Raw genomic sequence first — 26,233 nt, 5'->3', positions numbered from 1 at the left:
GGAGCAATCTAGGGTTAGGGGTACGGGGATATAGCAAGGCAGTGGAACTGATTGGTTGCTCTACAGAGAGATGGCATGGACGGGGGTGTAGTTGTGGTAATCCAGAGGCCCAGGCTAATGTTCTGGGGATAAGGGTTTTGTATTTAAATTCAATTAATAGATCTATAATTGTAAAGCTACTCTCGGTGATAGTGACCATAAAACCATTGTCGATTGTCATTAAAAACCCATCTGGTTACGAACATATGACTTAGGAGGAGGAGTTGGCCACTCAGCCCCTCGAGCCTGCTCTGCCATTCAATAAGATCATGGCTGATCTGACTGTAACCCCATCTCCACATTCCCACCTACCCCCGATAACCTTTCACCCCCTTGCTTATCAAGAATCTACCTAGCTCTGCCTTAAAAATACTCAATGACTCTGCTTCCACTGCCTGTTGAGGAACAGAGTTCCAAAGACTCTCAATCCTCTGAGAGAAAAATTTTTCCTCATCTCTGTCTTAAGTGAGCAGCCCCTTATTTTTAAACAGTGACCCCTAGCTCTAGAAAATCTGCCATCCTTACCTGGTCTGGCCTAGATGTGACTCCAGACCCAAAGTAATGTGGTTAATGCTTAACTGCCCCCTGAAATGGTGTGTCAAGCCACTCAGTTTAAGGGCAATTAGGGATGGGCAACAAATGCTGCCCTTGCCAGCGATGCCCACATCCCATGAAGGAATCATTTTTAAAATGGACAGAATGGTCTCCTTCCAAGCCATAGTGACTCTATGATGCTACGATGCCTATAGAAAAGGCCACCAAGAATAGCAGAGGCAAGATATATCCAGAAGCAATAATTGGTTGACAAAAGTCTTGAATTCTAAAAGCCACAATGATATCGGGAGAGAAAGTGAGGTGAGAAAGAATGAGTTCAAGTTGGAGACAGAGTAATAAGTCTTGATTTAACACAGTGAGGATGTAAGGAGGAGGAATAATGTGTTGGGTGAGATAATTAGGGCTAAGGAGAGCAATGGAAAACAAGCTTCAGATTCAGAGCAGTCTCACATCTTACCTTTCTTCCTTGGAATTTGAAAGCTTCCTCAAGCACAGGAAGAGGCTCAGGAGTGCGGGGTCTCCCATGGAGTTTGTCGGTTATGAGGTAGAGTAAGAGGAAGAGTGCACAGGTCAAGTGGAGATATAGGGTATGTAGAGACTGATTAAGTGTTGATCCTGCTTCAGACACAGTGCATTCCATTAAGGTTTAGGCTTTACTTTGGGGATTATAGCTAGAAGGTTATGATAATATGGTTAGATAAAGCATGTGGAGTCTAAGTGCTAGTACTGTTGGGCTGAATGGCCTGCTTTTGCTCTATATAATTCAGTAACATGTGCCTTTAATGAACCAGAGTAGAATTTCCTGTTGGTGGAGTGAATGTCAATGTTTAATATGTCTGAGCTATATGACTAATATTTATCACAGCATTAATGGTTAACAATTGCTGCTCTCTGATGTCTGATATCTTGACTGTGGTCCTTACGGCAAAGGTTCATTCCTCTCTCTCGCTCTCCACCTCCCGGGCTGCTGTCTCTGACCCACGTTCCCTCACTTTGTTTTTCCAGGCTGTTTGCCACCAAGTGCAGCGGCTGCGCCAAGGCGATTGGCCCCTCCCAGTTCATCATGCGGGTGCTGGGCAGCGTGTACCACGTCGAGTGCTTCAGCTGCTGTGAGTGCGAGCGCCACCTGCAGCGGGGTGATGAGTTTGTGCTGAAGGAGGGCCAGCTCCTCTGCCGCAGTGACTACGAGAAAGAGAGGGAAATGTTGAGTGGGATCAGCCCCACCCCAACCAACTCAGGTAACCAGAGCAGGGCTACAGTCCTGCATAGATCAGTGTTATTCAGAACCTAACGCCTGATGAATAATAATAATAATGTATAATAATTCTATATTACCTGGAGCGCGGGAGTTATCCCCAGTCTCCTGGCCAATATTTATCCCTCAACCTACATCGCTAAAATAAATCGTGTGGTCATTAACACATTGCTGTTTGTGGGATCTTGCTGTGTGCAAACTGGCGACTGTGTTTACCTACATTACCACAGTGATTACACTTCCAAAGTGCCTGTAAAAGTCTTTGGGTGCACCCTGAGGTTGTGAAAGATGCCAAGCTATTCAACTCGGATAATAAAAGCAAAATACTGCAGATGCCGGAGACCTGACATAAAACCAGAAAGCCCCTGGAGAAAACTCAGCAGGTCTGGCAGCCTCTGTGGAGAGAGAAACAGAGTTAACATTTTGAGCCGATATGACCCTTCTTCAGAGCCCTGGGTTTTTCCAGCATTTTCTATTTTTATTCCACTCGGATCTTGTGTAAGTTTAACATTGCAAAAAAAAAACCATTAATAACCAAGAATTCGGTTAACCTTTTAAGCACCTGACCCAGAGGTTCCCAAATTGTGGACGTGATGCCCCATGTGGTGGTGGGCCGAGATTTGGGGTCATGAGCCAACAGGCAGCAATGCAGTTCAAATTGTGTTTTGACAGCTGCGAGGCCCCTTTAACTGTTTGGTTTTTTTCTCCATTAGTGGGCGTGGCTTAATTGTCCGATCAATGAGGCCCAATCACTGCTACGACCATGCTTGTTGAAAAGTGGCTCTTCGCAGTTTTAAACCCCGACCCATCACCCCATCCCCACCATGCAACAACTCAACCCACCCCATTCAACAACTCCCACTCCCCCCTCTCTTTCACTCAACAACTCTTTCACCCACCCACTCAACAAACCTCTAATCCTCTCCCCGCCCCTCAATTTTCACCGTGGAGCCAAATGAAGTCTGAGGCATTAAAATGAGGTCACTTCATGCACTGACCTAACCTGTTGTGATATCGCTTTAGGAGAGGGTATTCTAATGAGTAAGTATAGCCACGATATGAACCATGTGACCAGCAGACATTGTACAGAGGAGCCTGCATTATAGCTAGCAGCATGTGGGGTGAAGAAATTACAGTTGCAATTTCTTGTTAACAATAGCTGTTGAATCTTTACAGTAAATCTGCCTGCTGAGCAATCCTGTACTATATCTCCAAATAAACCAAATCTACACTTACCAGTCCTGTGTGCGATTGGTAAATTTGTATTAAACAAACATAGAAATACAACATAATCTACTTGTGCTGCCATTTTTAATGACCTGTATACCCGCTGACCATGTGTCCTCTCTTTAATCAGTTCAATACATTGTAGCATTAGGTAGATTTGTTTTCTCCCTTCTTATGTCAGTCTCTGAATGCAGCCAGCGAGGTTCATCCCAGGGAAATGCAGGATCGGTGAGCTTAGCTTTTGATTTTAACACTGTGAGGTTGCAGGGCAGAGGAAGCGATGAGGTGAAAAAGAGAGGCTTGCGTTTACATAGCATCTTTCACAATCTCAGCTTTACAGCCAATGAAGATAATCTTTGTTGTGAGGTAGGAATCAAGGCAGCCAATTTGCACACAGCAAGGTCCCTCAAAAAGCAAGGTGCTTATGTCTAGATCATTGTTAAGTTGGTTGAGGGATAAATATTGACTAGGACACCATCCTTCCTACAGTTCTAGGGGATCATTTGGATCTACTTAAGAGGGCCATCAGAGCCTTAGTTTAACGTGTCAGCTGAAAGACAGCTACTCCAACAGTACAGCACTGCCTCAGTACTGCGCAGTACAGCCTGGACTTTTGTGCTGAAGCCTTTGGCATGGGGCATGAACCCACGATCGTCAGACAGCGAGGTGAGAGTGCAACTCACTGGGCCACTTTTGAGAGTGTTAAAGCTGAAAATGAGCAAAAACAAAAGTTCATTAGAGTGATGACCACAGTGTTGCTAAAGTAGAGAGAGAGGGGAGGACAAAGCTGAGATGGAGAGAGGGGTTGGAGACCACTGACGAGAGAGGAGACACTTTTTCCTGTACTTATCTCGGATTGTGAGAGAGGTGCTGGGTCATCCCTCTGAATATTGGAGTTATATTAAAGCCGTGGACAGATTTCAGCCTTTCAGATAGTCCGGGGAAGCGTAGAGATGAGCAGTAGCAAGGTTTAAAAAGAATAATTCACAGGTCGGAGAGGTGATGAATAGTCTTCATCGATCTGTCAGATATTCAGGGACAAATGAGGCCACCGCCCAAGCAGAGCGAGTGAAACCTGCCCTCCCATGCCCCAGGCAAAAGAAGGAGTCCGAGTTATTTATCACAGCCCGTTATTCAAAAACATGTGAGGGTTGACTCTTCTGAAACACAGTGACCACAGCAGCACGCAAAATGATCATGAGAACTGGAATCATTAGAGACCTTCAACTGTTGTCTTTTGAACACAATTCAAACCTTCAAACAGAGAAAGAAAGAGCAGTAAGACTCCTGGGATGGCCACCCACATTCGACCCACCATAAACTTGAGGTCATCCAAAACCCTGCTGCCTATGACCTTACTCTCAGCAAGTCCCATTCCCCTGTCAACCCTGTGCTCACTGGCCTACACTGGTTCCCAGCTGAGCAACACCTTGCTTTTAAAATTCTCACCCTTGTTTTCAAATCCCTCCTTGGCCTCACCCCTCCCTATCCCTGTAAGCTTCTCCAGCCCCACAATCCTCCGAGATATCTGCGCTTCCCCAATTCCAGCCTCCTGAGCATCCCCGATTTTAATTACCCCATCATTGGGTGACTGTGCTTTCAGCTACCTGGGCCCTAAGCTCTGGCATTCCCTCCCTAAACCTCGCATACTCTCTGACTCTCTCTCTTCTTTTTCACCTGCCTCTTTGTCCAAGCTTTTGGGCATGTGACCTAATAATGCCTTATGTGACTTGGTGTCAAATATTTCTTTATAACGCTCCAGGGATGTTTTAGTAAGTTCAAAATACTGTATAAATTCAAGTTGTTGTTAAGGACAGTTTTGCTTTAAAGTACCAGGCAGCTGTCTGAGCCCAGTGGGATGACCTACGATTGAGTCTCTCCTTGCCTCTTAAAGTAGCTGTCAACCAATAGCCAGCCACATAAAACCCAGCGCGCCAGGGAAAGGAAAGATTCCTGGCTCATCTCTATCATTCCTCAGACTATCCCTGAAAGGCTGAAATTTGTCCACAACTTGAAAATAACTCTAGTGTTCAGAGGGATGGCCCAGCACCTCTCTCACAACCCAAGGCAGGCACAGGAAAAAGCGTCTCCTCTCTCATGAGTGGTCCCTAACCCCTCTCTCCACAGTGTCAGGGTTTCCCAAGGTGCTTTACACCCAGTGAAGTACTTCTGAAGCGCAGTCACTGTTGAAATGTAGGAAATACAGCGGCCAATTTGAACACAGCAAGATCCCATAAAAAAGCCATGTGATGAATGACCTGATGATCTCTTTTAGTGATGTTGGTTGAGGAACCTGGTAGAATTCCCCTTGTTCTTCTCTGTAACAGTGCATAGGGAAATTTTATACCTACTTTAGAGTGGTCATCATCTCATCTGAAAGACAGCACCTCTGACAGTCCAGCACTCCCTCAGTGCTGCACTGGAATGTCTACAAATTGTCCTTAAGTCAGAAATGAATGACAAAGGAGTCCATTCCCAATCACCAACCAGTAACCTGAATTCTTCAAGCAAATTACCAGTTGTATAGAGAAAGGGTACAGAGTAAGTGTTTTATAATTGGGCTTCACAAAAGACATTGGATAAAGTGACACACGAAAGTCTTGGGTAAATTCCACTATATTTATATATAAATGATAAAACTCACAGTAAAGTCGGAAATAGAGAGGTTGGAAATAAATAACTGGGAAACCCACCTCTATGCCAGCCCTTATAATGAGGGCGGGTCAGATGGAGAAGGGGTGGGTGGCCGATTCCCTCTCCGACAGCAGGTCGCTCTTTAAAATAACTCTAGGAGGCCGTGTGCTTCCATTTTAACATTACATTCATTATTAACACCTGCAGACCAGTTTTCCACAGTATTGAGAAACCCAGCAGCTTGAATCGAGATGTGAAAGGCCACAGCAATCAGGAAAATGCTTTTGCAGCACTGCTTGTGGGCCAAGGGCAGCAGGAGGGTTCCACCTGGTCCAACAAGCTAAACTGTAAACCCCACCCCGATCTGTCCAGCTCCCTTCCGACCATAGACCCTCAGCAATACAGCCCGGAGCTGCAGACTTACCCACCCAACAGCCTGACACCCTACCACCTGGCTGGCTGCGGACAGAGAACAGAGAATTTTTCGGCACCTCCATCGAACCAACCCCTTCTCATCTCCCTGTTAATATCATGGCCATAAACTCAGCAGCTTAAAAGAAGTGTCTTGACACATGGAATATTACTGCCTCACCACCACTCAGCGGCTACTGAAGGCACAACTATCAAGAAGGAATTTGGTAAAATGTTAACGGAAATGGGGAAAAGGGCAGGGAAATCTGATTTCTGGCGACAGGTCCAGTTATAGTTGGCACTGGCACAAGTTGTCTTCTGTGCTGCATTTTTAATACACCAGAGTGCATATTGGCTAAGGGCTGAATTGGGCTTAGCTGTGATACCTCCCATGGTTGCTACTCACTGCGACACTCACAGTGAAAAGGAAGACTTCGGTGCCGCACTGAGGGAGCACTGCACTGTCAGATGTGCCAACTTCCAGCGGAGACGTTAAACCGAGGCCCCTCCTGCATTGTCAGGCGGGCATCACAGAAGAAGAGCTGGAGAGTTTGCCTGATTCCAGGTCAACACTCCTCCCTTAGCCAATGCCACCAAAAACAAAAGACCTGGTCATGCGGTCACTATATGTGGGATCTTGCTGTGTGCAATCTGGCCGGCAGGTTCGCCTGTGTAACAGTAACCTACTCAATGTTTGGCTATTGAACCCCAGTGAAGGGCCTTTATCATTCTCCTACACTACAGGTGCAAGTTACTGCTAAAAACACTTTGGAAATTACTGTGGATGTGATAAAAACAATATAAATAGACATTCATTCCTTGGAGTTAATGGAAAGGGCATTTTGTTGTCTGATTGCTCCCTTTGTGTTTCCTGACAGTGAAAAGCGAAGACGAGGAAGCTGAAACACTTGGGCAGGCCCAGGGCAAGGGCAGCAACGAGGGCAAGGACCACAAGAGGTCCAAACGCCCGCGGACGATACTCACCACCCAGCAGAGACGGGCCTTCAAGGCTTCCTTTGAGGTGTCGTCCAAGCCTTGCAGGAAGGTACGAGAGAGGGTGGAGGGGCGCTAAGGCACATTGAGGTGCCCACCCTAACAGAAGGGAAGACAGACGCTCCTGGGTCTGTGCCCAGGAGTCCTAGGCGTTGGTTGGCGTGAGCGCCCGGCCCCCCGATTTTCAAATATCTGCCATGCCCTGGGTGCAGGCCCAGGAGAGTCTGCACTGGAATTCTCGAAAGGAGATCAAGAACTTTCAAAGCCAGAACTGTACGATCGACAGGGGATAGCAGAACATCAGCAAGCTCAATGGGGATATGGATGTGGAGGGTGTGGCCTGGGTGTCCTGGGGTGTTTGGCAGTTTTTGGAACTGCACAGATAGCGGATCCCGCAGTCTTGTGCATTGCTGTGACACCAACATCCTCGTTGGGCCCATGCTGTGCTCTGAGCTCATTGGTCTAATTAGTTTCTTCTTTATCTTTTCTGTGGTAGCCTCCATTTTTCAGTTTTATTGTCCTAATTTCATTTGCGATTTGGTTAGAGCGGAGTCCGCGGTGAAACGGTTCTGCTTGGGAGAGACAGTGAGGCACTGACTGTTTCCTATCTATTAGGTAGGCTTTGCTCTCATTGAGGGGACTGTTTCCTGTGTTGATACAGCCTTATGTCCTGATCCTCCCAGAGTCACTGAGCAAGGATCCTGAAAAGTTTACACCTGTATTATTTGTAGATAAAGAGGCACACTCTCTCCCCATAAAGACACCCCTCCCTACCACCCCCCCGCCCCACCCACCCCCAAGGGATTAGTGCAACGGAATGTGGATGCTTAGGGACTCCCTCAAGTGTGTTTTCAAGACTACTGCTGGAGTTTAACCGGATCAAATAGCATAGCAATGTCCAGCCTTTGTCCAGCCAGGAATACGCTACCCAATAGGCCATTTCCTCAAAGGTGTTACTGAAGGTGAGAGGAGTCCTGGCCTCCTGTGGCATGTCCTGGGCTGGTCAGTGAGTCATTAGCAGCGCTCTGGATCACTATGGCAAGAGCAAGGCCCTTGATGTCCAGTGCCAAGCATCCCTGAGTCAATTATAGAACACCATGCAGAGAGTGGCAGGCTAAAGCTATCGCCAGCTGCCCTAAACAACATGCCTCTGGCCCAACCTCAGAGAAGCCTCCTTTACCTGGAGCAGACAAACATAGATTCTTTACGACTGAGATTGGGGGTAGTTTTGTGCTGTGAGCCCACGCATATTAGAAATTGGGTTTTGACTGCCTCATTTCATGTAGGGGGCACCTGCATCCAACAGGCAGAGGAGATTGTTCCAAAGCTTTCTTTGGACAATGCACAGTTGGATCAAAGAGGCCGACTTTGCCAACAACACTCTGCGTCACTGATGGAGCTGTCCCCAGGGCTGTTCAGGAATGATATCTTGTCGGGAAAATTAAATGCCATGGGGTTAAAGGGGACAGAGGCAGCACATACACAAAATGGGCTAAGGGACAGTGAGTAGTGGTGAACAGTTGTTTTTCAGGCTGGAGGGAAGTGGAGTTCCCCAGGGTTCAGTATTATCGTCCCTGCTGTTTTGATCTATATCAATGGCCTGGATGGGCATCATTTCACAGTTTGCAGGTGATATGAAAGTCTGGGAAATGTAGTAAACAGTGAGGGAGTTTAGTAACCAATTTCAGGGCGATGTAGACAAACTGGTGAAGTGGGCAGATAAATGGCAAATGAGGTTAATGCAGAGATGTGTGAAATGATTCATTCTGGTAACAAGAATGAGGACAGCCAATACAAACGAAATGGTACAATTTTAAAGGGGGGGTTGGCGCAATGACAGAGAGAGATGGGTGTCGTATATATACAAATCTTTGAAGGTGATGGGACAAGTTAAGAAGGCCGTTATATAAACGTATGGGATCCTGAGCTTTATTAAGAGAGACGCAGGGTACAAAAGCAAGGAAGTTATGTTAAACCTTTAGTTCTGCCTCAACTGAAGTGTTGTGTTCAGTACCGGGCACCACCCTTTAGGAAGGATGTGAAGGCTTGAGAGAGGGTGCAGAAAAGATTCACAAAATGGTTCCAGGGGATAAGGGACTTCAGTTAAGTGGAGAGCCTGCTGAAACTAGGACTGCTCTGCTTAGAGCAGAGAAGGTGAAGGGATTTGATAGAGGTGTTCAAAATCATGAGAAGCTTGATAGAGTAAATAAGGAGAAACTGTTTCAAGACAGAAAGTTGGGTAACAGGGCAAAAGAATAAGAGGTGATGTATATCAGGAAGGTTTTTTTTAACACAGAGAGTTGTGGAGAGTTGAAGTGGATGGGGTTGCCGACTAAATGCACTGCATTGTGTCTGAACGCTATCGAGCTCCATGAGTGATGTTGCAGCCACAGCCGGAAAGCGGACAGTATTCTTGCACGCTCACAATGCTCACACGTCAAGAGCAACCATTCGCGTGAGTACAGGATAGCTTGAGAGCGCGTGGGGTTCAAGCCCAGCAAAGGGCCTTCAGATGGAGAGGGGAGACAGTGGGAGGGTGAATCTCAGCCACAGCTTTGTTGATTTGTTTGGATTTGCTTTGCTCTAGGTGAGGGAGACACTAGCTGCAGAGACAGGCCTCACTGTCCGGGTTGTACAAGTTTGGTTTCAAAACCAAAGAGCCAAGGTGAGAGTCTTTTTCGCTCTATCTCCTTTTCCCCAACTATTTGCTTAACTTACTTTTGGGGGAGGTGATGGTGATGTGGTGGTATTGTCAATGGACTAGTAATCCAGAGACACAGGAAGAGGAGCGGAGATGTTTACTCTGATGTCCTGGACTATCAACCAGCATAACTGAAAAGATAAATAGTTGGGCCATTCATCTCGTTGCCATTTGATCTCGCAGTGTGCAAACAGGCAGCTGTGTTTCCTACATCCCAACTGTGCTGCAAGAAGTGCCTTATTGGCTGTAAGCCCTTTGGGATGTCCTGAAAGGTGCTACATAAATGCAAACCTGGCATCAATGAAGCCGTTTTTCAACCGAGGGGCTCTCTCCTGATGGTTGCCGCGCTGCTGCTGTCCTTCGGGGCAGCTTCCCGGTTTTCCGGAAGGCTTTTCAAAAGAAAGAATGGGAGCCATGCTGCTGCCCTGAGGTCAGAAAGCAGGAGCAGGAGGAGCAGCAGCAGCAGCTCAGTGGAACTGGCACTGGCACTGACAGACTCCCCAGTTCCCACATTTTGAAGCCAATCGGTCAGGTCTGCGGCTCGGGCTGCTCAGGCTGGACCATCATCTCACTTGTGACATTGAATCCAATAAACATCTGGAATTAAAAGCCTGACGGTGACCATGAAACCATTGCTGATTGTTGTAAAAACCCATCTGGTTCACTAATGCCCTTTAGGGAAGGAAATCTACCATCCTTACCCGGTCTGGCCGACATGTGACTGAATGTGGCTGAACTCTTAAATGCCCTCTGAACAAGGGCAATTAGGGATGGGCAATAAATGTTGGCCTAGGCAGCGACGCCACATCCTGTAAATGAATTTTTAAAATTGGCACATGTGCCATAGGTTGCCAGCCCTTGCTCTACTCTAATCGCTCTCCATGCTCTATTGTCTTCCATCACTGGTGATGTAGGCTGTATATTTACACATTTAACGTTAACCCTTTATGTGAGAGTCTCTAATTCACAGAATAAAAACGAATGGTCTACTGCACTCTGCATTTTTGCATCAAAGTCCGTACGTCACATGTCAGGTTGAGTTATAGCCCCCCCAGAGGGTAGCTCTGTGTCCTCTGGTTGTAAGCTGCAGTCGAGAGAACTGTTGGTTTTCTTCTCTTTGTTTCGAAACCTCCAGATGAAGAAGCTAGCCCGAAGGCAACAGCAGCAACAGCAGCAACAGCAGCAGGAGCAAGAGCAGCTGAACTGTCAGCGGATGGGCACCCGGCGTAACTCGAATCGAGGGGCAAGGCAGCACAACGAGGACAGTGAAGGTGAGAAATGGCGTCGTCAGCAAACAAACTGGGGACCAAGGAACAGGGAGGTAAATGGAGGGGATGCAGAGGAGGTTTAATAGAATGGGTGACCTGGCTGTTAGGTGGAAGAGGCTGGAGAAACTGGGGTTGTTCTCTGCCCCCGAGGCCTGCGGAGGCTCAGTCATCAAGTACGTTCAAGGCTGAGGTCGATAGATTTCCATTTATTCAAAACATCCAGGGATATGGTGGGGGGGGAAATGGTTTTTGAAGTAAAAGATCAGCCATGATCTGATTGAATGGTAGAGCAGGCTCGAGCAGGTTGGGCCTATACCCATTGGAATTTCGAAGAGGAGAGAGATGATCTTATTGAAAACGTATAAGATTCTGAGGGGCCTTGACAGGGTCAAGATACTGGAGAGGGTGCTTCCTCTCATGGGGGAATCTAGAACTAGGAGGCACAGTTTCAGAATAAGGGGGTGTCCCATTTAGGATGGAGATGAGGAGGAATTTCTTCTCTCAGAAGGCCTTTGGTCTTGGAAATTCTCTTCCCCTGAGAGCAATGGAATAAACTCAAGGCTGAGTTAGAACTCGGTGGCCCAGTTCCACCAGAGAAACAGTATTATTTACCAGAATTAGTAATGACTGTCTCTCATTATTTTGCCAATGGATCCTTCCAGGCAGACCCAGATGACTCAGATTAGACAGGCACAGCTCCTCACTGTAGCAGGAAGATCAGCGGAGCTCTCTTCAGGCAGGAGTTGTGGTTTCCTATCTTCTCAATGGAACCCTGCAAAACGAGGAGGGCAAGCAGTCCAATTATGATGGTTGTCACGACGACCACAGGAGTGGTTGATGGAATTTTTGAGAAACTGGAAGTTCTGTGTGGATTTCTTTTCTCAGAGGGTTGTGAGTATTAGGAATGCTCCAGCCCAGAGAGCTGAGAAGGCTGAGTCATTGCGCCACACAAGGTGTCAGGCAATGACCATCTCCAACAAGAGAGAATCTAACCATCTCCCCTTGACATTCAATGGCATTACCATCACTGAATCCCCACATTAACACCTGGGGGGAGAGGTCACCAATGAATAGGAACCAACTGAACCAGCCGTATAAATACTGTGGCTACAAGAGCGGGCCAGAGGCTGGGAATCCTGCATCGAGTAATTCGCCTCCTGACTCCCCAAAGTCTGTCCACCATCTACAAGGCACAAGTCAGAAGTGTGATGGAATACTCTCTACTTGTCTGGATGAGTGCAGTTCCAACAACACTCAAGAAGCTTGACACTATCCAGGACAAAGCAGCCCCACTTGATTGGCACCCCATGCACAAACATTCACTCCCTCCACCACCGACACACAGTGGCCACAGTGTGTACCAACTACAAAATGCACAGACAATGAATGCTGGCTTTGCTTACATCCCAAGGACGAATAAAACAAAATTCAGGGTTGCAATAGATAAATCCTTGAACTAAAGGGGAGGAGGCAGCAAAGTGGAGCTGAGACCATGACCAGATCAGCTGCGATCCTATTGAATGGTAGAACTGGCTGGAAGGGCCAAATGGCCTACTCCTGCTCTTATTTATGTCCGTACATTCTGCTCATATTCTGAAATGGGAAAGACTTTCATTCAAATAACAGATAGGTAATGGGCAATGCTACTCCTGATACCTTATACATTAATACCCATGGCCTATTGAAGCTGATATGGTGCTTTCATTATGCACGTGTTCACAATATTCATCCTGATCAGTGATAGACGTTGTCCTCTGTGACTATGGCTTATCTCGCCTATAAGGCTTCAACTTAATTAGCATCCCCTAAATCAGCTTTTTTATTTTAATTATGCGTTCACGGGATGTGGGCTTTGCTGGCTGGGTCAGTATTTATTGCCCATCCCTAGTTGCCCTTGAGAAGGTGGTGGGTGGGCTGCCTTCTTGAACCGCTGCAGTCCATGTGGTGTAGGTACACCCTCAGTGCTGTTAGGGAGGGAGTTCCAGGATTTTGACCCAGCGACAGTGAAGGAATGGCAATATAGTTTCAAGTCAGGATGGTGAGTGGCTTGGAAGGGAACTTGCTGTTAGTGGTGTTCCCATCCATCTGCTGCCCTTGTCCTTCCAGGTTGCAGAGGTCGTGGGTTTGGAAGGTGCTGTCGAAGGAGCCCTGGTGAGTTGCTGCAGTGCATCTGCACCCTGCTGCCACTGTGCATCAATGGCGGAGGGAGTGAACGTTTGAGGCGGCAGATGGGGTGCCAATCAACTCACTGAATGTCAGTGAGTTTGGGTTCCACCAGGGCCATTCAGCTCCTGACTTCATTAGAGCTTGGTCCAAACATGGACAAAGTAGCTGAACTCAAGAGATGAGAGTAACTACCCTCGGCATCAAGGCAGCATTTGACCAAGTGTGGCGTTAAGGAGCCCTAGCAAAACTGGAGTCAATGAGAATCAGGGGGAAACTCTCTGCTGGTTGGAGTCATACCTAGCACAAAGGAATTTGGTTGTGGTTGTTGGAAGTCAGTAATCTCAGCTCCAGGACATCACTGCAGGAACTCCTCAGGGTAGTGTCCTAGACCCAACCATTTTAAAGCATTGCTACCCTCCCTGCCAGTAACAAAATTATTGTTTCAAATTCACACCAAATATATGATTAGACCCATTTCAGGATCAAGATGTGGGTTAGCGGCAGTGTCAGATCGGTGGACAATGCCCAGTAATTCAAAGAAATCATCACAGGCCTGAGATTAAACCTGGGACTTCACTCATCGATGTGGCTGAGTATTGTGTCAGGAAAGGCCCATCATCACCTTCTCAAGGCAGCCTGGGGAATTGGGGGACTCTCATTCACACCCCCGGAGCAAGTAATCAGACCGTAGAGCATTCACAATTAGTGAAACCTTGGATCTGTGCAGAGGGAGCAATCACTTTGGGGCAGATTCCAGTTGAGGGAGTATCAGGTGTGTTAGACAATGAGCTGACCTCAACAACAACAACAACTTGCATTTATGTAGAACTTTTAACAGCATCCTGAGGCAACGGCACAGAATCAGACAGCAATTAGATACTGTCCGGCTGAGGAGATAGTAGCACACGTGACCAAAATCTTCATCACACAGGTAAGTTTAAAGGAGTGTCTTAAAGGTAGGGTTGACAACTGTGATTAAATGTATTCCTGGGACTTCATCACGTGACTTGCTCCCACCCTCTATCCATTAGTCAGCCAATACATCCATCCTTGTGACGCACTGTCTTCCTACACCAACTGGAAAGCAAAAAGACTCATTTCCCAATTAGATGATGTTTGTCAGCAAAACAGCCTTTTCTCCCATTTTCAATATTGTTATATCTGGTAAAGAGAAATGTTCAAAGAAAATGACAAACTAACATTCTTTTTTAATGTCCCGATGACTTTGTTCTCCAGGGTTGCACACAGCAGTGTCCTGGAGATTGATCTTTAATTCCTGGAGACTCCAGGCCAATCCCTGGGGGGTTATCAATCCCAGTTAAAACAGGACAGAGGGAATTCCAGAGTTTTGGGCCTAGGTGGCTGAAGGTACAGCCACTGATGATGGTCTCAGCTCTCATAGCTGTACCTCTGACAACAATGGTCGCAGCCAGACAGGTCCATCCATTCCAGGGTAGACTTCTTGTTTGTGTCCCGTGCGTTCACAGTCAGATCCACCGACGTCAAGCCAGTGTTCTTCTCTGACCACTGCCTCCTACTGACTGACTGTCACATAAAAGAAGACCAGAGGGCTGGCAGGGGGGGCATGGAAGCTGAACATGCAACTGCTGACCCCAGAGAACATTGAGGAACGCAAGAGGGATTACAAAGGTTAGACAACCGTGAAACCCCTCTCTGAGTCCCTGACACACTGGTGGGAAGCGATCAAGGGAAACATCAAGAGGTTTTTCATCCTCAAAGGCACCCAGAAAGCTAGAAAGGAACAGAGGGAAATGTCCCGAATTCAGAAAAACATGCAGAATCTGCTCTGGCTGCAGTCGATTGGGGTCGATATCAAGGAGGAACTCCAAGAGGTGAAGAGCCAGCAAGCCTCACTCTTTGCCTCGGAGGCCTCCAAGATCATCTTCCGTTCCAGAGTCCGCTCCATGGAGCAGGATGAGACGTGCTCACGTTTCTTCTTCCAAAAGGTACACAGAGAGAGCTCTGTGATCAGCAGCCTGAAGGAAGAAGACGGCTCTGTAAAGTCATCGCAGTCCAACGTTGAAGATCAGCAAATCCTTTTATGCCGGATTGTATGATGTGAAGCCCACAGACAGCACGGCCTCCCAGTCCTTCCTGTCCTCTATCACAGAGGTCTTAGACGACAGTACACGGGAGAGTTTGGACAAACAGCTAACTCCGGATGAACTGACTGAGGTCCTTGAGTCCTTCAAGAGGATTAAAACTCCCGGAAGTGATGGCTTGCCGGCTGAGTTGTATTCGGCTCTGTGGGACTGGATCGGCCCAGACCTGCTAGAAATGTACAAGAGTATGCTTCTGGCTGTTGAAAGTGGACTATAGGATTCTGTCCAAGGTCATCACCAATCAGGTTAGGTCAGATCTGGAATTGGTGATTCACCCTGACCATACCTGCACTGTGCCGGACAGTAAGAGCTCTGACAGCCTCGCGCTGCTCAGGGATACGATTGCCTATGTACAGGACATAGGCAATCTTTCACTTTATCTGGAGACACCTGCCTCATCAGCCTGGATCAAGAGAAGGCCTTTGACAGAATATCGCACACCTACATGGTGGATGTGCTCTTCAAAATGGGGTTTGGGGAGGGAATCCGCAACTGGATCCAGTTGCTCTACAGTAACATCAGTAGCTCAGTCTCAATCAATGGGTGGGAATCAGATAGCTTTCCAATTAAATCTGGAGTTAGGCAGGGCTGCCCTCTCTCCCCTCTCCTGTTTGTGTGTTGCATAGAGCCCTTTGCTGAGTCCATCAGGAAGGATCTGGACATAAGAGGAGTGACAATCCCAGGCAGTGGAGGCACTCAGGTTAAAGCCTCCCTGTACATGGACAATGTCGCCGTCTTCTGCTCGGATCCACTATCGGTGCGCAGACTGATCCACATCTGTGACCAGTTCGAACTGGCCTCGGGAGCCAAGGTAAATCGTGGGAAGAGCGAGGCCATGTTCTTTGGGAACTGGGCTGACCGATCCTTTGTTCCCTTCACCGTCAGGGCTGACGGCCTGAAGGTGCTGGGGATATGGTTCGGAGGGACCGGGGCATGCGTTAGAAACTGGAAGGAGCGAGTGTCTGTGGTGAAAAGGAAACTGGGCATGTGGGAGCAACGTTCCCTCTCCATTGCGGGTAAGAACCTGGTCATCAGGTGTGAGGCACTCTCGCTGTTGCTGAACGTGGCGCAGGTCTGGCCCATTCCAGACTCCTGTGCGATGGCGATCACCCGAGCCATCTTTCACTTTATCTGGAGGTCAAAGATGGATCGTGTTCACAGGGATGTGATGTACAAGCCTCTAGATAAAGGGGGAGAAAATATGCCCAACCTCGCCCTCATACTGATGGCCACCTTTGTGTGCGGCTGCATCAAGCTGTGCATAGACCCTCGGTACACAAACACCAAGTGTCACTACGTGCTGAGGTTCTACCTGTCCCCGGTGTTGCGAAGGATGGGTCTGGCCACGCTGCCGTGGAATGCTCCAAGTAGTTGAACCATGCCGTACCACCTGTCCCTGGTGGAAAATTTATACAGAGAAACAGCTTTGACCACAAGTCCATCAGGCAGTGGTCAGCACGTAACACGTTAGAGGCCCTGAGGGAAAAGGAGATGGTGGATCCTGTGGGATGGTTCCCCGAGCAGACTGTCAAAGTCATCTGGCAGAATGCCTCATCGCCAGAACTTTCTAACAAGCACCAAGATGTAGCTTGGCTGGTGGTGAGAAAGGCCCTCCCCATCAGATCCATCCAACACGTCAGGAGTCTCACCCCCTCTGCACGTTGCCCTCGAGGTGGCTCTGGTGGGGACGAGACCGTTGTTCACCTCCTTGTGGATTGTGCCTTTGCAAAGAAGGTCTGGAGAGAGATGCAGTGGTTTCTGCTGAGGTTCATCCCGAGCAGTTCTGTGACACAGGACTCTGTGCTCTACGGGCTGTTCCCAGGGACACACACCGAGACAAACATCAACTGCAGCTGGAGGATCATCAGCTCGGTGAAAGATGCTCTTTGGTCTGCCCGAAACTTGTTGGTCTTCTAGTGCAAAGAGTTGTCCCTGACCGAGTGTTGTAGACTGGCACATTCCAAGGTCCAGGACTACGTGCTGAGGGACGCACTAAAGCTTGGGGCAACCACTGCAAAGGCCAAATGGGGAAAGGTCGCTGTCTAAGACCTTCCTGCTATAGTGCAGCGAGGGACTGGAAATTGTATAAACCCCTTGGGCTGTATGACTCACAATGAATGAATGTAGTGAATACTAAATGTATCTCAATTGTATTGAAGCAGCTCAGAATGTAACATGATCTATGTGGAAAATTTGAATATGATTGCACTTTTTGTGATGGGCACTTTGAAATTCTTTGTAATGTTCTTTCAGATATTTTATGAATAAAGTATATTTTGCAAAAAAAAAGACCTGTGAGGATGATCTGTGCTGGGATCGTTCTATCATGACTGGTATTAATAACATCAGATGCCGACTGTTAGAATGTCTAAGACGATGTCTCAACTGCGCCTCCCTCCCTCCCTCCCTCCCTCCCTCCCCCTTCGCCAACCCCCCACCCGTTTTGTGTAGATGCAGCGACTGCTCCCAGAATGGAAAGGATGACGGTTTCCTACTCTTCTCTGCAACGTCAGCAGCTGATGCCAATGGACCAACATGGCTACAGCACAGACCACTTCAGACAGGGACTCTCCCCGCCACAGATGCCAGGTGATCATATGCATCCTTATGGTGAGTCCCAGGCGCAGATAGGAAAGGGCAAAAACGTAGCCACAAACCCGAAACGTGAAAGGCCACAACGCTGAATGCGGCTTGTTGCCAAAGGGAGGATGGAGATGGAAACCTGTTGCATGGCAGCAGTTCATGTCTGAATAGCGCCTGTACGTTATAAAAAAAATAACCTGGTCCTCAAAGCGCTGTAAGGAATGAAGAATGTCAAAAGGAGATAGGAGGATGACCAAAACTTTGATCAATAGGCTGGGGGTCCAAGGAGGACATGAAAGGGGGGCAATGTGGGATGCGCGGAGAAGGGAAGTTCCGGGAAGCGAATCCTAGAGAGTGTGGCCGGTGTGGAGCGGGAGAATTGCACAGGAGGCCAGAGGGACAGAGAGTTGGGGGTGCAAGGTGGTGGTAGAGGTGGGTGAGGGGACCAGCTAGCTCCGATGGAGATCGCAGGGAAACAGGAGGGGAAAAGCCATGGGAGGATGGAAGTATTAAGGCTGAGAATAATGAGCAGTCACAATCTGCAAGTGATGATCAGCACAATTGGAATGGGTTGACTTTTCTACCAGAGCTCAGCCCTCACAGGGTCAAGAACATAAAGGGTGGGCGGTCTTACACAGTGTTAGATGGGCAGTGAGAGTGTGACAATGGCAGGGCCATGGCACCAGGCCGCTTCTCAACCAGGGGGCGTCAGAGGGGCAGAGGGAGGCATCGCAAGGCGAAAGAATGAAGTAAACTCCTGTAGCTGCTCCACCAGGAAGGGGGTGAGCAGCATTTCAGTGGAGCAGGGTCAGCAAGCACTGGTCAGGGCGGTAGGTTAGCTATTCAACCTTGGGTGGCATCACACCCCAGCCCAATCCTGCCCCATTCCCATGTGTTCATTCAAGGATTGGTTACAAGATAGTAATCAGGACGAGCACCCTAGACCATCCTGTCACAGCGCTTAACTGATACCAGGGATTTTAAGCTGGGACTCTTAGGTCTGCATAAGATTAGTGACTCTCTCTCTTTCTGTCAAGTGAGTCGTTGGGCTAGCTTACAAGATGAAAGTCTTTAGTATTTATTGCCTGATGAGCTTTGTCCCCTTCTACCCTCTGTCCATGTCTTGGCTTCGTCTACCCAGTGCTCACCTCTTGTCCACTTCCACCCTCAGTCCTGATGTTGTGGGACATTCCCCAGTGTAGAAATTAAACCAAACTAATCAACAAGAGCACAAGAATTAGGAGCGGGAGCAGGCTATTCATTCCTCGAATGCCTCACCATCCGAAAAGATCATGGCTGATCTGATAGGGTCTCAGCTCCGCTTTCCTGTTTGCCCCCAGATCCTTTGACCCCCTTGTCGATCAGAAATCTGTCTAACCCAGCCTCCACTGCTCACTGGGGAAGAGAATTCCACAGACTAATGTGGCGTGCAACAACCGGCCTTGGTGGGGAGGGGGCTGGGGAATCGCAAATTAGACTGCAGCCCCCACCCCTCTATCCCCCTCCCCCACCTCTCAACAGCATCCAAATGAAAATGATTACTCTGGGCTTCAGAGGAAAATTGGACTTGGCTCACTTGTGATGGCTTCCACAGTCCAAAAGCCTGTTTGCACTCCCTCGGATTTCACATATTGAAAAAGGGCTGCCAGTCCAATAGTGATGAGAATGTGGGACTCTACCGCACAGAGTGGTTGAGGCAAACAGTGTAGATGCAGGTAGGGGGAGGCTAGATATGCTCATGAGGGAGAAAGGCATAGATCGACAGCATTAGATGAAGTAGGGTGGGAGGAGGTTCGTGTGGAGAATAAACACCGGTGTAGACATGTGTGGGCTGAACGGCCTGTTTCTATGATTTAAATACTTTGTAACTCCTGGAGCGATGAGAGATGTTGCAGCATGGGGGTTCATTCTGTTCTGTGAGATACCGCGTGTGAATCAACAACAAAGGGTGACAGGCAAACCGTATCCTAAAGCAGTTGTTTCTCTTTGTGTGGCTTAGATTCCGATGCCGGCTTCCACGACATGGACCGTGATGGTTCCCTCGGTCATCTGGGAGACTGTCTCCTGGTCCCACCCGACTCGAACCTCCCCCCAGCAAGAGTGGGAAACCCCATAGACCGGCTGTATTCCATGCAGGACTCCTACTTCGCCTCCTGATCTGCAGCAACTCGCCACGGATATGTTGGCTTCTTTCCGAGTCTTTTGCAGTAGATTTGTTGTAGTTGCTTTCGCTTTCTTCGGCCTTTAGATTTTTCCACAGGCCACTAGGAACACAATAACACGTAGCAGTTCCCCTTTCCCTTGCACACAATTATATGGAGAGGAATATAGTAGGAAACACGCAAACAGAACCCAGAAAGTCCTTCATATCACAGCACTCACAACCAGCTTTGAGTAGACCTTTACTAAGCGTGGAACAATGAAGAGAGGAATACGTACCTACTAAGTTGTCTCACAAGGTTAAATATTCTCAGTTGTGGTGTTTGGATATTTAATCATCATCCTGTGTCTTACAGGTTATTGATGTTCCTGATTAGAGGTAGTTTAGGAATAAATGTTTAGCTCTGCACCCTTGCTTAAGGTGTCATGAATTGGGAGACATGATCGAAGCAGTTTGCTCCATTTTCATGTCCCTGGCTAGAAATGCCCTAGTTTCTCAACTTGGACAGGAGGCCTTATACCCGTCATGTGTACTTTAACCATTTCAACATATAAAGTGTGATTACAAGGATTAACAGGGAGACACCAGTAAGAGCACCATCATCTCCCCCTCCAACATTTACATATAATTCACTGCAAATGCTCTGGGATTGGACTGCAACCATTGCCAGTGAGAAGACATTCTAAGAAGGGGTTAGACGGGTTCTGGACTTTGTGGTGTGGGGTGCTGCTGATGCGTTCAGGGGTTCAAGTCCCATCAAGCCTCAGGAAAACCAGACCGAAGATTACTGAAGCTAGGTGCTTCAAACCCTGCAGGCACCCATATCCCCACACCCACTTGTTCAGCTTGGATCACCCAGCCCCAAGTTCACATCCTGAGAGAGCAGACAGTCGGCAACACCTAAACACAGAACACCAAGCAAGTGGGGCTGACTGTTAGACATCCTGTTATAGAGTTGATTTTCCAGATAGGTTTCTCATTAGAAGCATCGAACTTTATTTACAGGCTGCAACAGCAGTTACATACTTCCATCAAGCTCCACAGTGAGAAGAAGAACTCCCACGCTAAGGTTCCCTGTGCTTAGAGCTGATTCATTCACACTGTCACGTGACACTATACAACACAATAAGTCTTAAAGCTACAGTCACCACATTCCTTAAAGCTACAATTACTAAATATCCCTTCAATCAGTGACCACATCTACTGTCAGTTGCAGCTCCCCAATACCTTTAGACAGGAAATAAAGACAGAAAGTGCTGGAAAAACTCAGCAGGTCTGGCATCAATGTGACTCTTCTTTGAACTCAAAGCATTAACTCTGTTTCTCTCTCCACAGATGCTGTCAGACCTGCTGAGTTTTTCCAGCACTTTCTGTTTTGATTTCGGATCTCCAGGATCCGCAGTATTTTGCTTTTATGTTTGCAGACAAGAAGTAAAATTTAAATTTGGTTAATAAAATCCGGAATTGAAAACTAGCGTCAGTAATGGTGACCGTGAAAGTATCAGAGATTGTCATTAAAACCCATCTTATGTCCTACATGTGACTCCAGATCCAAAGCAATTTAGTTGACTCTTAACTGCCCTCTGAAATGGCCTAGTAAGCCTCTCAGTTCCAGGACAATTAGGGATTGGCAACAAATGCTGGACCAGCCAGCGACACCCACACCCCATCAAAGAATTTTTAAAAACCAACTTCCTGCAACAACATGTGATGTGCCAAAGTGTATTGAGAATTGAGCTTCTGCAATGAGTTCCTTTATTCTTTCAACCACATTGCTGTGGGTCTGGAATCACATGTAGATCAGACCAGGTAAGGGTGGCAGATTTCCTCCCCTAAAGGACATTAGTGAACCAGATGGGTTTTTACAACAATCAATGATAGTTTCCTGGTCACCATTACTGAGGCGAGTTAGCTTTGAAGTCCAGATTTTTATTAATTGAATTTGAATTCCACTACAGTCGGATTTAAACACATGCCCCCAGAGCATGAGCCTTTGGATTACCAGTCCAGTGACGATACCGCTACACCACCATCTGCCCTGGACAGTGTGTTAGAAAAGTTACTCGAAGTGCCATTTAAAAATTCACTCACGATTGTAGGATTTAATTTCTAAAGGGATGTCTTCATTAATTGACCTGGTGAATAGAAACGGATGAGTTTTCATTTCTAATTTAACTACTGTGTCTCCTGCCAATGCAATATGGCCATACCCTGCTCTGCACATGCGCAGAAATCCAATGACATCAGCCTCAGCCTGGAACTCAGGGTGGCAGAAGGTGGGGGTGGGGGGGTGGGGTGGGGGGGGTGGGGGGTCGTGGGAGGATTTGCGGACGGGAAAATAAAACTGTTTCCTTGTGGGATATTTCAGAGTTTAGAAACGTTGACCAATTTTGCTGCAGTAAAATACCTTTCCCTTCTAACCCCCTGTGGAAGGAATTTCCAAAACCCATCACTGTCAGTCCAGGATAAATATTCACAACAACCTCTCCTCCTGCTTCAGTGGTGACCATGCATGTGCCCTGCTGCACATTGCCCCTTATAAAGATGGGGGCTGCACATGTGCCCTGTTACACATTGCCCCCCATGAAGATGGTAGCCACACAGGCACCCTACTGCACATTGCCCCCTATAAAGATGGCGGCCACACATGTGCCCTGCTGCACATTGCCCCCCATAAAGATGGTAGCCACACAGACACCCTACTGCGCATTGCCCCCTATAAAGATGGCAGCCGTTAACCCGGGCATGTCATCAGCATACAACTGTGCATGCATGGCATTGGCAGCAAATGCAGACTAAGTTAACACCAGTTCTATCAACATCTGGCTCAAGGGATTAGACTATAAGACATAGGAGCAGAAGGAGGCCATTCGGCCATCAAGTCTGCTTTGCAAGGTAATCTGCCATTTGTGGTCTTTGTCACTGAGAACCAAGAGCTTCAGCATCAAGTAATTGGACTTCAACTAAACCAAGATGCTCTCTGTATTAGCCAGAAAGTCTTCAGTGAGAGCTAGATGGTCTTAAATATGAGTTAGATGGTCTTATGTATGTACTGAAGATTAGTGATATGTTAGATGGCCTTCAGTACTGACTGAGGAGAGGTGATCTTCATGGTGAATCAGGTTGTTTTCCGTTTGACCAATGTTTCAAGGTTTTCAGTGTAAATAGATTTCAGTGTGATTGAAGTCGCTGGTGAGATAGCTTTTCAAAAACAATAGCGGCTTAAATTTGAAGCAATTAAGTAGCACAGAATGGCTCATCGCCACATGTGACATACCATGTGGGAGCAATGCTGCACTTACAATGACCAGAAATTGAACTGGACCAGACATATAAATACTGTGGCTACAAGGACAGGTCAGAAGCTGGGAATTCTGCTGTGAGGAACTCACCTCCTGACTCCCCAAAGCCTGTCCACCAACTACAAGGTAAATGTCAGGAGTGTGATGGAATATTCTCCACTTGCCTGGATGAGTACAGCTCCAACAACACCCAAGAGGCTTGACACCCTCCAGGACAAAGCAGCCCGCTTGATTGGTACCCCGTGTACTAACTTAAACGTTCCCTCCCTCCACCACCATTGCACAGTAGCAGCAATGTGTACCGTCTGCAAGGTACCTTGCAGCTGCTCTCTAAGGCTCCTTCGATAGCACCTTCCAAACCCATAACCACTCAGCTAGAAGGACCAAGGGCAGCAGATAGATGGGAACATCACCATCTGGAAGTTCACCTCCAAGTCACTCACCGTCCTGACTTGGAACTATATCGCCGTTCCTTCACTGTCGCTGGGTCAAAGATCTGGAACTCCCTCCCTAACAGCACTGCGGGTGTACCTACACCACATGGACTGCAGCGGTTCAAGAAGGTGGCTCACCACCACCTTCTCAAGGGAAACTAGGGATGGGCAATAAATGTTGGCCTAGCTAGGGATGCCCACGTGCCATGAAAGAATTCTAAAAATTCCCTGAGTTGGTGTTTTGTATTTTGTAACACTGGGAAAACGCCCACTCATGGGTCAAGACTGGTCAATAAAATGGATGGTGTGTTTTAGTACTAGAATCTGTGAAAAAATTTTTATTCCTGTCACTAATTTAAATTGGGATGTAGGAGCTGTTAGATTGCTGGGTAACAGCATGAAACTTAGAGGCTGTGGTCCAGTAGAATTGCCTGTATCAATGTGCATTTCAATACAAAAATTACTCCACCACGTTGAATATTGCCCTTATTGAATATTGCAATATTACTGTCTATTTATGCAATGTGGTGAGAGAATTTTACAGTAACACGTGAGGCTGACCTCTCTCTTTTTAACACTTTCTCAATTTTTATTTTAAAAAAAGAGGCAAGGTCTCCATTGTTGAGTCCTGTGCCCGGCAGCAATCAGCAAAAGCTGGAAGTACCTGGAACCTGCCCAGCAACAACCAAAGAAATACTCCGTGAGGCTAGTGAACCTGCCAGGAATGGTGAATCACGCCAGATAAAACTGGGACAGACCAAACGAGCATCCTTGGAGCTCACACTGGGTTACCAACGCCGGATGGAGGTGTCCCTGGAGGTTTTGCCACATGACATCACAACCCCACTATTAGTCACATGACAGGTCCATCCTCATGATGTCCCGCCTTCCCAGAGCCAGCACACGCTCCATACCTGATTGGAGGAATTGTGACTGTCAATTCTTTCCCCATACCCAATACTTTGATAAAAGTGTTCCAAGAAAAGTTGAAGCAGTGCGCAGTTTTGCTTTTGATAGGACTGTGATTGTTTTTGTCCTGGCTTGTTTGCAGCAGTGTCCTGGAGATCAGCCTTTCATTCACAATAATCCAGGTGGGTTGGCAGCCTTAATCCCTCCAGGTATATTCTTCGTCCTTAAATGTAAAACAGGATGCACTATTTGCGAGCCAACAAGGAGCAGTACGCAACAGTGCACACAATGTATCCCAAACTGCTTGGCTGTACCAAAACCTTTGATGGGATTGCAGAGGGCACACTGGGTGCCAGACTTGGGCATGAGTTTCTTGTAGTTTTGTTTTGGGGCAGGGCTGATGGTGACAGGGATGGAGAACTCTTTCCCCTGGGAGTTCCCCGTGTCCTCCTCCCTTCCAAAGCCTGACATACTTTTAGACACCATCACCACCACCATCCAAAAGCAGGGATGTTTTATTTCAGTCCCTGTTTAAGAGTCAGTCACATTGCTGTGGACCCAGAGTCACATATAGGCCAGCTCATTTCCTTCCCAGGCATTAGTGAACCAGAGGCGGTAGCATAGCTACACGTGACTCCAGACCCACAGCAATGTGGTTGACTCTCAAATGAGGGCAATTAATGACAGTCACACACAGTTTCACAGTCACCCATCACTAAGACCACCATTTCAATTCCAGATTATTAATTGAATTTAAATTCCACCAGTTGCCATAGTGGGATTTGAACCCATGTCCCCAGAGCATTAGCCTGAGATTGCTAGCCCAGTGATATTACCACTATGCCACCATCTCCCTTTATGGAGGGCAGTATGGGACATTCCCAAGTTTCTGTAGTCCGTTGGATCCGTTGTAACAAATATTGTCAGCTTCCTAAAAAGTTTCATTCAACTTGTGCAGATTACAGTCTTTGTAAATCTAGCCTAATGTTACCCTGCAGATCGCTAAAGTTCCCAGGCTGGGGTTCTGGAAGCTGGCTCAAAATTCCTTGCTTTATTTAGCTGCAAGTTTGTGAAGTTTGATGAGCAATTCTACATTGCTGGAGGGGAAGCTAGATTTCTGTTTGGAAAGTAAAGGACTGTTCGTTACCCAATTTATTTACTTGAGGAACCTGTGGACAAGGCACAGTTTGGCCAAAAACCCTTTATCCAGCAAATGTACATCGTTAAGTCATATGAAATTAATATCCCGTTAATCTTCACTCTCCCTTCATCGGTTTCCTGGATGCAACCAAAACAACCCACTCATGGTTCAAGACTGGTCAATAATATGGATGGTGTGTTTTAGTATCAGAACCGGTCAAAATCTTTCTATTCGTGTCACTGGGTTAAATAGGGGTGGCGAAGCTGTTAAACTGCTGGGTGGCAGTGTGAAACTGAGAGCCTATGCGTGCAGTAAGTGGTACAGGAAAGTG

General features: G+C 47.4%; 1 protein-coding gene across 1 annotated transcript; it reads left to right on the top strand.

Moving 5' to 3' along the window:
* Positions 1–1,009: 1,009 nt before the first annotated feature.
* On the top strand, positions 1,010–20,112 carry lmx1al (LIM homeobox transcription factor 1, alpha-like). The gene is made up of 7 exons (XM_041177055.1): positions 1,010–1,143; positions 1,600–1,832; positions 7,000–7,166; positions 9,702–9,779; positions 10,951–11,086; positions 17,824–17,982; positions 19,955–20,112. The coding sequence occupies exons 1-7, from the start codon at positions 1,010–1,012 to the stop codon at positions 20,110–20,112; spliced, it is 1,065 nt and encodes a 354-aa protein (XP_041032989.1).
* Positions 20,113–26,233: the final 6,121 nt, after the last annotated feature.

This window comes from Carcharodon carcharias, chromosome 30, assembly GCF_017639515.1.
Source record: "Carcharodon carcharias isolate sCarCar2 chromosome 30, sCarCar2.pri, whole genome shotgun sequence".
In the NCBI taxonomy this organism is placed as follows: Eukaryota; Metazoa; Chordata; class Chondrichthyes; order Lamniformes; family Lamnidae; genus Carcharodon; species Carcharodon carcharias.
The sequence above is the reverse complement of the archived record's forward strand: the minus strand, read 5'-3'. Positions and strand labels throughout refer to the sequence as shown.